At 43.4% G+C, this 13692-nt stretch overlaps 1 protein-coding gene across 1 annotated transcript; it reads left to right on the top strand.

Annotated features, from left to right (window-relative positions):
• The first annotated feature begins 6607 nt into the window (after positions 1-6607).
• LOC120745972 (zinc finger protein 418-like) lies at positions 6608-12405 on the top strand. Its single transcript, XM_040051210.1, has 2 exons — positions 6608-6731; positions 10865-12405. The coding sequence occupies exon 2, from the start codon at positions 10988-10990 to the stop codon at positions 12212-12214; it is 1227 nt and encodes a 408-aa protein (XP_039907144.1). The 5' UTR covers positions 6608-6731; positions 10865-10987; the 3' UTR covers positions 12215-12405.
• Positions 12406-13692: the final 1287 nt, after the last annotated feature.

The raw sequence follows: 13692 nt of genomic DNA, 5'->3' as shown, positions 1-13692 counted from the left end.
CTGCTTCATCCGCACTCTGTGTTTGGACAATGTCCGCGTAATGGTTGTGAGGCTGATTCTATCGATATTGTCGAATATCTCTGTGGAATATACCAGGCACAAGCACAAACACACGCAGGTCTGTATTGCCAAGTTCCACATTTATTGACACTTCACAGCTGATATTTTGTCGCACAGACTGACAGCCGTTGATCCCAGCTGATGTGTGTCTCTTTTTCCTCCTCTCCCGCTCCTCTCCGTCTCACTATAACACAGGGGAGGGAAACCATCATCAGTCCACAATCGCCATCAGCTGTTCTTACCGGCTTCACCCGCACCGCCCCGTTGAGCCCACTGCCCCACTCCTCCCCTGCAACCGCGCCCGGGGCCACGCCTCCGCCACAATCTCATGGTCCGCCACAATTCTAGTTTGAATTTCACGCAGTTTTATTGCATTATTTGCAGTAACCATTTCTACAATGGCAAGCTCCTGATCATTACTGAGGAGCTTTCCTCTTCCCCCAGAGGGTGGAAGACGTTGCATTCTTTAGAAAGACAAAAAATTCAACATATGCATTACTGTATGACCATATTGACATGTCAAGTGAGAATAGAAACAATCCATGTAAAATGCAATACTTACCTGTTGGTTTGTTGAAAGATGCGTATAATGGAGGCAACCGTTGACCGCCTCAAATTGGGCTCCACTCTTTCACCAGCCTCTCTTAGTGAAAGACCATGGTTGATTACATGGTCAATGATAGTGGCACGAATTTCATCACTGACTACTGTTCTTGCAGCCCTTGGAATGCCACCACCACGCATTCTTACACCTCTACCTTGCCCTCTCCTTGGGCCTGCTCTTCTCCCTGGGCCCCTTGCTCTTACTCTTCCTTGACCAGACATTACAGTGTTTGTCTTTTTTTTGTTTCCAAAAACATCACTCCTCAAGGTCTTGCCTTATAAACCCCACTGAGTCTAAGCCAGAATGGAAGAAGCTGTGGTTGGCCCAATTTACCCAACATAAATCAGCTGTGTGTCAATTATTCAATTGTTTGTTTATTATCAGCTGAGATATATTTTTGATATTGATATTGTTTTTGTACTGATATCATTGCAGAAGCAGAGGTTTTTATACTGTATCTAAGGTTTGGAATATTGTTTTTGCTATTGTGGGATGTTGTGTGTTAACATTCGTAGATACTACAAAAACAGTCCATAATTTTGTTGGGAGGTATAACTTGTCTGTTAAGAAAATGTAAGCATTGTGGAAATGTGTTCACTGACTGCATATTGGGTGAACACGACATGAAATGTGTGAATGGTATGGCCACAACAGACCGATGCTGTGCTAATTGTGTTTAGAGTTTTGCAAATGTGACAACTGTTTGGACAAACGCTTGTTAGCGACTGAAAAAAACTGTAATGATCAAAGGTAATTGAAGAGGAAGCTTGAACCCAGGCTCAGGACATTTTCATGACAAGTGTCAGCGCAGACATCTACCAACGAGAGAACAAGTTTTATCATCATAAACACGGTGATATGAAGCATCGTTAAAGTGTCACTTTAGTAATGTTGACTCATGTTTTTAATAATGACTTTAAAACACTAAACTCTAATTTCTGTGGTTATTTTAAGTTTACAGAATATAACATGTGGTAAGACGACGAGTTTTACTTCTCACTGTCCGTGTTATGTGCATCTATTTATCATGTATGCTACTTTGCTCTGTGGACTGTAAAATGTTTCATTGTGTTCATGAAATAAACCAGACTTTCACTGTCTGCATCTTTTACTGTTTTTCTGCTTTTGTTCACTCCAAGTTTGACAAACCTGCAGATATCCAGAGTTAACTCGCTAACAATGTGGAGCAGTCTCAGTGTATTTAGCTGCTTTTTTCCCTGAACACAACCAACTGAGAGAAACGCCTGTAGGCCTCACTTTGGTCATTTGAACGCTGAAGGAGATTTGTTCCATAGACACCTTATACTAGTGTTTCCTGCACTTAATCCATCACTACTATGTCCTATTTCAATCCAGCTTCCTTTTACAGTTTGCAGTGAAATTTGTTAAACCGTTGCTTAATGGGACAGAAGTACAAGTCACTCTTTACTAACACATTTGTAGATAAGTTTATTGCTGAACTACACAGCTAGCAGTCTCACACACTCTTTAGGTTTTTCAAGTTATGTGTGTAAGGGTTTAGTCTATCAAACCTTACCCTTTTCTCCCCAGTATCACAGCAGTATGACTCCCAAAGTACGGCTCAGTAAACAACCAATGATTCTAAAGCCAGAACAGAAAGATTCAGTTGGAAGATGAATGATTGTGTTTTTATGATGCATAGTAACACGACCCCTCTTCTTCTCTGGGTTGTTGTTGTTCTTGTGTGTGTGTGTGTGTGTGTGTGTGTGTGTGTGTGTGTGTGTGCGTGTGTGTGTGGATGCCTTAGAAGTCAAATAATACATTAGCCACACTTAAAAAAGCATCTGAATTTCATTTAGAGCTGAGTTTCTATGTTGTAAGCAGAAATCTTATGCTCAGCCAGAAACATGTTTCCCCACTTTGACAATGCTGAGGTGTCAAATCCACAACCCCCAAGTCCAGACGCTTTTCTTTGCAAGCTCCTTTGACTACGATGACCTGGATGACTGAGAACCTTCACAGACAATCATAATTATGCAAATTCTCATGACCATTGATCAACAACCACTGACCAAAACCCACTTTGGGTTTGGGTTTTGGTCTTGGCTCCCCGAGAAGCCTGCAGTTAATCCAAAATGCTGCAGTACTGACAGGGCTTAGTTGTTGTTCCTAGAGTATTTAAAAGTAGAATGGGAGGCAGAGCCTTGAGTTTTCAGGTCCGTCTTCTGTGGAACCAGCTTCCAGTTGGGATTGGTGAGGCAGACACTCTCTACTTTACACTATCTCTACTTTTAAGATTAGGCTTCAAACTTTCCCTTTTACTAAAACATATAGTTAGGGCTGGACCAGGTGACCCTGAATTCTCCCTTATTTATGCTGCAACAGGTGTAGGCTGCTGGGGGATTCCCATGATGTGTTGAGTATTTCTTCCTCAGTCAGCTTTCTCACTCACTATGTGTTAACAGACCTCTCTGCATTCAATCATACTTGTTATTAATCTCCGTCTGTCTTCCACAGCATGCCTTTATCCTGTTTTCCTTCTTTCACCCCAACCGTCTGTGGGGTGAAAGAAGAACCTGAACCTGGTTCTGTCGGAGATTTCTGATTTCTTCCTGTTAAAAGCGAGATTTTCCTTCCCATTGTCACCAAAGGGATTGTTGGGTTTTGTATGTATTATTGCAGGGCAGGGGGTCCACTACCTCCATGATCCAATCTGGAGCCCCTAACCCTAAGGGTACATCTTTCACCATCTTACAATGCTGGGATTGCAGCCATTCCCCAACTCTCTGTGAAGGGTACTCGTGGAATTTGATCAATGGTCATGATTTGCATATTAATGATGAAGAAACTGACCTTACAGCCCATTGTTCATTCAGTGGGCTGTTTTCCGTCAGTGTGCAAATGTACTGTTTACTGAGAAGTCACTTGGAACACTGAAAACGCCAAACAGAATCAATTATTTTGGTACAAACAATTCACCACAAAAAAGACTCAATATTCAGGAAGACTCAGAAGTGCTTTAAACTGTGCAGTAAATATTTATGACAAACTCAAAACAATGTAACTTAAAACATACTGCAAAACAATGCTGGCTCTCATTTCAGTGGGAGAAATTTTCATGGACATGTGCAGCTAGAAATTTACTTTGGAGGAAATGGGCTCAATGCAATTCTTACAGTTTTTTCTGATTGCTTAAGCACATTTTTTGTAACTATTGGCTAATTTTGCAAAACTCTTCACACAAATAAGAAAACCTGTCACCCAATAATCAAAACATTGTAGTTCTTTTGCAAAAGCAAACACAGCTAGATTAACTCTTCACACCTTCGTAAAAATGGTGTTTCCGTATCAAACAGTACACACAAGCCATCATCTACTAAGCACACAATGCGCCAACTGCACACTGATGGTATGAATACAAAACACATCTGGCTTTTGCTTTCTCTGTGCACAAGGTAGGCTATGTCAGTTTGAGCTCATACTTCTGTCATAGATCCATAAGCATAGAGGGATCCAAACTTCAAGTACTGGTGTTTATTCAAACACATCAAAACAAACACAAGTGTTTATTTCCAAGTATAGGATTATTTGCAATCGCCATAATGACTATATGGGTTACTTGGTCTGCAGTGAACATGCTTCCTCTGCCCCCAGCATCTGGTCATCTAGCAATTCTGTAAAGTAACAATTTCAGTATTTTTACATCAATGGTATTGGTGTGTTTCTCATTGGCATATGGCAGTGCTACAAATCTTTGTGCGAAGTGACTGTACTAACCGATTCTCATTTCAAGATGTCCTTATGGTACTTGCTACAGTGTAGCGGCTCGAGTTAGGCTGGACCCGTTGGCCAGCTACCCTCAGGGTCATTCCACGGTTGATTACATGGTCCACTATTGTAGCTCTGATGTCATCAGCAATTCTATTTCTTACTCTTCCTACCCTTCCTCTCCCCCCTCCTCATCTTCCTCTCCCCCCTCCTCGTCTTCCTCTTGCTCCTCCTTGTCCTTGTCGTCCTCTTCATCCTACTTCTTCACCTCCACGTCCTCTTCCTCGGCCTCCTCTACTTCTCACTCTTTCTGCTCCCTCCATTGTACTCCGCACACACAGCTTACCTGTATTATAGTGCTTAGGCTGATTGCAAAGTGAACTAATTATCTAAAAAAGTTTTCACATGTGAAAGTGTGCCAGACAGTTGGCAAATTAGTGTTAATGATAGCCATACATGTGTATACTTTTGCTAGGAGTGTGTGTTACAAAATTGCAAACTGAGTGCAAAGCAGTTTTTGTGCTTTTAGTTTTGCAAACTCAGTGAGTGGTTTTGCTATAAGTCTGAATAGTTTTAGAGATTGTGCTACAGGAATCACAGTTAGGGTTTAAGCATTCAGAAAAAACTGTAAGCATGTGTGCAAATGTCCGATGGATGGATGGACCTTTATTAATCCCTCGGCTCGGTTCCTCCGGGAAATTCTGTTTCCAGTAGCACAGCACCGACAGAAGTTGCATGTTACAGATACGCTAAGGGAAATGAGAGTAAGGATATAAGCACACAGCCCCACTCCACTGACGACCTGCTGCTGGCCAACACCCTCAACGACTTTTACGGCTGGTTTGATGAGACATCAAGCAGCCTTGACACCTCCACCTTCCCCAACAATAGAGACACTTTGGTCCATCATCCCCCCACCTCCCCACTCCCACCAGCACAGAGCCATCACCACCATCAAAGACTTCACCCACAGGAGCTCCCCCCTCACTCCACAGCTATGAGGATTTCACACCACCTTCTCCCACTACAACCCTTCATATTCATGAAGCAGATGTGAGGAAGCAGTTTAACCCTTTAGACCTACCACAGAACCAAGTCTGCCTGAGCTTATTGTTATATTTTTACATGTTGTAGTGCCATTTCTGGGAGTATTTCAAGTTGCTATACACCAATACAACCATTATATCCCAAATGTTTACAGTGGTATTTTTACACAAATTTCTAGTTAAAGAAATTTCAGAGGTTCATCCCTCAAAATTGTAAATTTAAAAAAGTTGCAAAAAACAGTTTCCAAATTAATTTTGAGTGTCTTCATAGTTTTATTTTTGAGATACACCAATTTGTATATACTGCAGCCACCAACTTTGAAATTCTCATTTACATGACTTATTTAAACATTCTCGTCTTGAATGCAAAATTCTTAAAAACATATTTTATCCTTTTAAGAGTAAATAAATCTGAAAGCTGTTCCATCCTAAAAGAGTACAACAATGTGTAGTTTATGATGTTCTAAAGGTTTCAGCAGCTTTTTGAATTTGTCACATGTGGAAAGGTATGAGTGAGCCTTTGTATCTTACTGTGAGTGATGCTCGTCAGCACACAAACCCAGAGTTTCTCTACAGGAACACAGAGAGAGTTATTCCCTGTACTGTAAGGACACATTCAGCATTGTGCAGTAAATCCAGATCAGCCCAGTTAAATGATTACATGGATGTGAGTGTGATCGTCAGAGCAGCACTGATCAGTGTCAGGTTATAATGACCAAGGTGTACACAAACACTAAGTTTGAGTGTGTGCAGTGAGACTTCAGTCAAAGCATTTAACTGAGGTGTGAAAAAATAAGCTGAACTCTACAGCTTGTTGTGGTCCCCTGTGGCTTGACATGCCTTCCATCTGTTCTCCAGCATTTTCAATTACAGTCATAAAATATCTCCACATGTTGCTCCTCTTTCTCACTCTCTGCAGTCCAAATGCGTCTTCTGAGCGCATCTGAGTCACGTGACGGCACAGTAACAAATCCCAGCAGGGCAGGAAGAAGGGGGCGGAGCAAAGTGCGTCTGCCGCATAAGAAGAGGTGTTCACACAGACAGAGCTGCTTTTTCATCCACAGCGAGTAAAGAAGTGAATCTACAGGAGAGAAACAAACTAACGTATTGATCAAAAACCACTACCAACGTCTGGATCGATATCTGCATCGATCTGCCCACCCTTGTCTCCTGGATCGTAGCTGAGATCAGCGTGAACCACGTGGGTCTCTGCTCCCTGATCTGTTTCCTATGTTTGGAAAGAGTTCCAGCTTCATCACGGAGTTTCTCTCGGTTTGTGGGCTCATCTAAAGGTAAGCACCGAGCTAACTTCAACACTAGATTTACTAACCCTGCGCAAATTTGCAGAAATCCCTTGAACCCAACACCTACTAGAATTACTGACTTTTTTATTTTCTGGTGAAAGTCCCGAGGTGTTAATCACCCCTGCTGAGATTTGTACAGGTCATATGCTCGATTCACATCCTGCTTTTGTTGTGCAAAGCATCCATTGTCTTTGAGGCCTGGCACATTTGCTTTTGCACACACATACAAACGCTGCAAATCTGTGTTTATTTGACAGTGTAAGACAAAAGCAGCAAAAATAAAAACTGTACCAAGAGTACAGTCTTAAACGCTCACTATACAAACAATCGCACCTGGGGTCTTGCCTGGTGTGATAGACCCCAGCCTCTATGGATCTTGTACTCAGAGCTTGTTCTTGTGCTGCCATGATTAGTGCCTCTGTGCTGTCTTTCAGTCCAGCTTTGTCCAGCCACTGGTAGGATTTCTGGATATCAGCCACCTCCTCTATCTGCCGGTGGTACATACCGTGCAGGGGCCTGTCCTTCCATGATGGTTCCTCGTCTCCCTCCTCTTTCTTGGGTTTCTGCTGCCTGAGGTATTCACTGAGCACTTGGTCAGTTGGGGCCATCTTCCCAATGTATTCTTGGATGTTCGTTGTCTCATCCTGGACTGTGGTGCTGACACTCACCAGTCCCCGGCCCCCTTCCTTCCGCTTAGCGTACAGCCTCAGGGTGCTGGACTTGGGGTGAAACCCTCCATGCATGGTAAGGAGCTTTCTTGTCTTTATGTCAGTGGCTTCTATCTTCTCCTTTGGCCAGCCTATTACCCCAGCAGGGTACCTGATCACGGGCAGGGCGTACGTGTTGATGGCCCGGATCTTGTTCTTACCATTCAGCTGACTCCTCAGGACTTGCCTGACCCTCTGCAGGTACTTGGTGGTTGCAGCTTTTCTAGCGGCCTCTTCATGGTTCCCATTCGCCTGCGGGATCCCCAGGTACTTGTAACTGTCCTCTATGTCTGCAATGTTGCCTTCTGGTAGTTCAATCCCCTCAGTTCTGACTACCTTCCCTCTCTTTGTTACCATCCGACTACACTTCTCCAGTCCGAACGACATTCCAATGTCATTGCTGTATAGCCTGGTAGTGTGGATCAGTGAATCGATGTCTCGTTCACTCTTGGCATACAGCTTGATGTCATCCATGTACAGGAAGTGGCTGACAACTGCTCCGTTCCGTAGTCGGTATCCGTAGCCAGTCTTGTTAATGATCTCACTGAGGGGGTTCAGGCCTATGCAGAACAGCAGTGGGGACAAAGTATCTCCTTGGTAGATCCCGCACTTGATGGTGACTTGTGCTATGGGCTTGGAGTTGGCCTCTAGTGTTGTACGCCACATCCCCATTGAGTTCCTGATGAAGGTTCTTAGGCATTCCAGTATCCAGCTGTGGGGCATTGAGTCATAGGCCTTCTTGCTCTCTGGTCTTCCTAAGAAGAATATTTCAACTTTACAACTTTTGCAAAACTCGGCAGCTCGCGTGCTGACGAAGACCAGAGGGCGGGCCCACATTACACCGGTTTTAGAATCGCTGCATTGGCTCCCCGTGTGTTTCAGGATCGATTTTAAAGTTCTTTTATTGGTTGTTAAATGTCTTAATGGTCTTGGGCCTTCTTATCTCTCAGATCTGCTTTTACCATATGAACCCTCGCGGACCCTGAGGTCCTCTGGTATTGGCCTTTTGATTGTCCCTAAAGTCAGGACACATACTCACGGAGAGGCAGCTTTTCAGTGGTACGGTCCTCGTCTGTGGAACAGCCTGCCGGAGGAGCTCAGGGCCGCAGAGAACGTACATGTTTTTAAGAACAGGCTCAAGACCCACCTTTTTAATTTAGCTTTTACTTAGCGTTTATTTATTTTATGCTTATTTATTCTATCCTGTTATTTTATTATTAATTTAGGCTTTACCTAATATTTATTGATTTTATTCTTATTCATTTTTTAATCTTCTTACTCTATTTATATGTATATTTATATTGTATCCCGTTCTTATTTATTTTATCATTTTACCCTGTATATAGCCTATTGTGGCATATCTCCAGTGTTTCCTCGGAGGGCGCTCTCTGCACCGGGGCTGTGATCGACCGTGGCTGCTGGGTCTCTGGGGGTCCTCTCAGCCTGGCTGGGGGGCTCCTTTGCCTCCCTCCTGCTGTGTGCCCAGCCTGGAGGCTGCGGTCTGTGACCGGCTCCCGGTGCAGACGGCTCTCTGTTATAATGTTTCCTCACTTGACTCATGTGAACCCAGCCCAATTTTTACTCTTTAAGTGTGCGTGTGTGTGTGTGTGTGTGTGTGTGTGTGTGTGTGTGTGTGTGTGTGTGTGTGGTGTGGGTGGGTGGGGGGTGGGGGTGGGGGAGATATGTGTGTATTCACATCATTTATGTTAATGAGAGTGTGGGGACTGAGTTGGAGGGTGGGGTGGGCTGCTTTTAACTATGTAAAGCACTTTGTGCTACATTTTTTGTATGAAAAGTGCTTTATAAATAAAGATTGATTGATTGATTGATTGATTGTAATCAATCCAGGCAGTGCACAGGTTGGTCAGTCTGGTCTTGCAGTCTCGGCTGACTGTTCTGTCTACCAGTAGCTGGTGTTTTGCGCCTCTGGTATTCTTGCCAATTCCTTTCTGTGTCCCGCTCATGTATTGACCCATGTGCCTGTTCACCTTAGCCGATATAATGCCTGACAGGAGCTTCCATGTAGTACTGAGGCAGGTTATTGGTCGGTAGTTGGAGGGGACCGGTCCCTTCTTGGGGTCCTTGGGGATCAGGACCGTCCGACCTTCGGTTAGCCATTCCGAGTGTCTCTCGTTAACTAGCAGCTGGTTCATTTGTGCTGCCAGACGCTCGTGGAGTGCAGTCAGCTTCTTTAGCCAGTAGGCGTGAACCATGTCGGGCCCTGGTGCTGTCCAACTCTTCATACTGGGGACCCTTTCTTGGATATCTGCCACTGTGATGGTTACTGGACCCTGTTCAGGGAGGTCGCTGTGGTCTGCCCTCAGATCCAATAGCCACTGAGCATTGCCGTTATGGGTTGCGTCCTTCTCCCATATGCTCTTCCAGTATTGCTCCGTCTCTAGCCTTGGGGGTGCTGTTCTCTTATTATTATTAATAATAATAATAATAATAATGGATTGGATTTATATAGCGCTTTTCAAGGCACCCAAAGCGCTTTACAATACTACTATTCATTCACTCTCACATTCATACACTGGTGGAGGCAAGCTACAGTTGTAGCCACAGCTGCCCTGGGGCAGACTGACAGAAGCGAGGCTGCCATATCGCGCCATCGGCCCCTCTGGCCAACACCAGTAGGCAAGTAGGGTAAAGTGTCTTGCCCAAGGACACAACGACCAGGACAGAGAGCCCGGGGATCGAACCGGCGACCTTCTGGTTACAGATGCGATTTCCAACCCCCTGAGCCACGGTCGTTCCCTTGCCACTGAGAGTACACCTTTGCTGGTTCTGTGGAGAACAGCTGGTTTATTCTCCTGCCTTCTATCTCTCTGGTGTACCTCCTCAAGCGGCTGGCCAAGGCTGTGAGTCTTTGCTTGGCAGTTTCCAAGGCCTCAGGTATGGACAGCTTGCTGTATTTCTTATGCACCTTCTTTGTCGCACCTTTCTGCAACTCCGTTAGTTGGCTAACCTCGCTCCGTGCTACTTTGATCTTACCCTCTAGCCTCCTTCTCCAGGGTACTGCCCCTTGTGGCTGTTCAACTTGTAGCCAAGCATCTCACTGATCACTATATATATATATATATATATATATATATATATATATATATATATATATATATATATATATATCCTGTGCTAATCTCTCTGAGCAGGCGTACAGGCACTTTGGAGGCCAAATGTCTCTCACCTTTGCCCTAGAAACAAGTCTAATATTTATCTGTGTCTGTAAGTGTGTTTGCATTGACCCTCAAAAGACTGAATGCCAACTCTCATGAGCACATTTGCAATGTGTGTATGAAAATAAGTATAACTACTTATTTAATAAAAGGTCACAAAATACCACTAATAAAAGGCCGGTTAGAATAATGTATTTCCCACAACTCACTGCCTCTGTTTGTATCTCTGTCACTGCAGGACCAACGTGGATCGAGAAGTCAGCGCTCTCAGGAGCCCGACAAATTCGTTGAAGAAAGAAGTGGAAGAAAAAAATACTGTGACGAGTTTGGGAAAGACATTACTGTGAAAGCTTCCCTAAAAATGCATCAGGTCATTCACACCGGAGAGAGACCGTTCAGCTGTGACGAGTGTGGAAAGTCTTTTACCCACTCTCGAAACTTAAAAAAACACCAACTGATCCACACTGGAAAGAAACCGTTCAGCTGTAGAGACTGTGGAAAGTCTTTTACCCAATCTGGAAACTTAAAAACACACCAACTAATCCACACTGGAGAGAGACCATTCAGCTGTGATGAGTGTGGAAAGTCTTTTACCCACTCTGGAAACTTAAAAACACACCAACTGATCCACACTGGAGAGAGACCATTCAGCTGTGATGAGTGTGGAAAGTCTTTTACCCACTCTGGAAACTTAAAAACACACCAACTGATCCACACTGGAGAGAGACCATTCAGCTGTGATGAGTGTGGAAAGTCTATTACCCACTCTGGAAGCTTAAAAGCACACCAACTCATCCACACTGGAGAGAGACCGTTCAGCTGTGATGAGTGTGGAAAGTCTTTTACCCACTCTGGAAACTTAAAAGCACACCAACTCATCCACACTGGAGAGAGACCGTTCAGCTGTGATGAGTGTGGAAAGTCTTTTACCCACCCTGGAAACTTAAAAACACACCAACTGATCCACACTGGAGAGAGACCATTCAGCTGTGATGAGTGTGGAAAGTCTTTTACCCACTCTGGAAACTTAAAAGCACACCAACTCATCCACACTGGAGAGAGACCATTCAGCTGTGACGAGTGTGGAAAGTCTTTTAGCAAGTCTGGAAGCTTAAAAATACACCAACTCATCCACAGTGGAGAGAAACCATTCAGCTGTGACGAGTGTGGAAAGTGTTTTACCCACTCTGGAAGCTTAAAAACACACCAACTGATCCACAGTGGAGTTAAAGCGTACACCTGTGATCAGTGTGGCAGAGCTTTTACTCACAGTAGCAGCTTACAGAGTCATCTAGTTACCCACTCTGGAATTAAGGCATACAGCTGTGACATTTGTGGAAAAACCTTCAGCCGGATAGGGAGGCGAAATACACACTTACGCATTCACACCAGGCATGATGTGTATTGCTGTGAGCAGTGTGGCAAACAGTTTGCTACAAACAGAGAGTTACGATGTCACATGTTTACCCACTCTGAGGAGAGGCCTTATAAATGTGACCTGTGTGAGAAGACTTTTAAATCTCCACATTCTCTGAGACGACACCAACAGATCCACACCAGAAAGACTCTACAAGTGCAGTTACTGTGAGGTATGTATTTTTATGTCTATCTTGTCAGCCCGACTGTTTGAAACAACTCTGCTCATCAAATTGTGTTAGCATGTTAGCAATTCTACTGCATGGAAAGGCAGCTCTGAATGATTATTCAGACTCTGATCACAGGTTTTTAGGGATAGTGTTTGAGAATTGTATTACTGTTATTGTAGCATTAAACTAGTATTAATTTAATGTTTTTACTCTTATCGTTTTTATAGCACATTAAATTGAGCTGAGTGTGATAATGTAAGCAGTAAAATGTAATTGGACTTTGGCAGAGATGCTCTTTATTTCAGGCGACATTCAGGATAAAAATGTTGACGGACTGACTTACACTGTCTTTGTGTCTTTGTTTAGAAGCAGAGCAACACAGATGGATCAAGTTCTCAACCCTGTCATCGCTATGGGAAAGACTTTTGTTGTGACCTTTGTGGAAAAACATGAAGTCATTGAAGGACTCTGAAAATACATCAACGTAGACACACTGCAGACAAAATGAACTACTGTAAAGAATGCAGGAGAGGCTTCACCACTTCAAAGCACTTCAAACAATATGAACTCACTCACAGTGGCGTTAAAAAGCATGTCTGCGATCAGTGTGGGTCATCCTTCATCAGTGCACGTCAGCTTGAAAAGCATAAACGAGTCCACACATGAGAGAAACCATACCAGTGCAGACACTGTGACAAAACCTTTTCGCAATCATGTGATCATACTAAGCATGAACGGAGACACATGAAAGAGAACTTCATCTGTGAAAGAGTTTGAGTAATCTCAGTTCATACTCCACTCACAAACGATTCCATGTTACAAATAAAGTGTTACGTCTTGATTCCCACTTTTAAGTTAATCTTGTAAACAGAACATTTGCATAACGACTGAAACCGGCCCAATGAATGAACAATGGGCTGTGAGGTCAATTTCTTCTTCATTAATATGCAAATTCTTATGACCATTGATCAACAACCACTGGTCAATGGCCATGAGTACCATTCACAGAGTAAAAATTTGCATAATGATTATGAAGGAACTGTTTTACTGTTACCAATGTTCAAAAACATTTACTAAATTATCTCCTCTGTGCAAACATCAGCGTGATGCAGGACGGAAATCACTCCCATCTCTGGATCACAGTGAATCTGAAGAGACAGAAAGATCCTCTTCTGGTTTCAGGGTCAGACTTAAACCCTTGAGATCAGGCTCCACAGAGTTCAGGTGGAGTCTTCTGTAAAGATCTGATTAGACACCTATGAATGAAAATGTGCCTCTCGTTACATTTTAAGCTTTCTAAACTGTTCTACTGTAGTGTTTGTGTTGAGTGGTTAGCTTTGTTCCAGCAGTTTGATTAAGAAATCTGTTTCCTGTTATATTTTTATTGAATGCATTGATCCATGTGTTCTGCAGTTTTTTTTTCAGCTTGTTTGTGTAATGAAATCCTGCAACAGTTAAACCAAAATTTTACATGTTAAAT

This window comes from Simochromis diagramma, unplaced genomic scaffold, assembly GCF_900408965.1.
Source record: "Simochromis diagramma unplaced genomic scaffold, fSimDia1.1 OVJJ01000644.1, whole genome shotgun sequence".
NCBI lineage: Eukaryota > Metazoa > Chordata > Actinopteri > Cichliformes > Cichlidae > Simochromis > Simochromis diagramma.
Note: the sequence above shows the minus strand (reverse complement) of the source record. Positions and strands in the feature narration are given on the sequence as shown.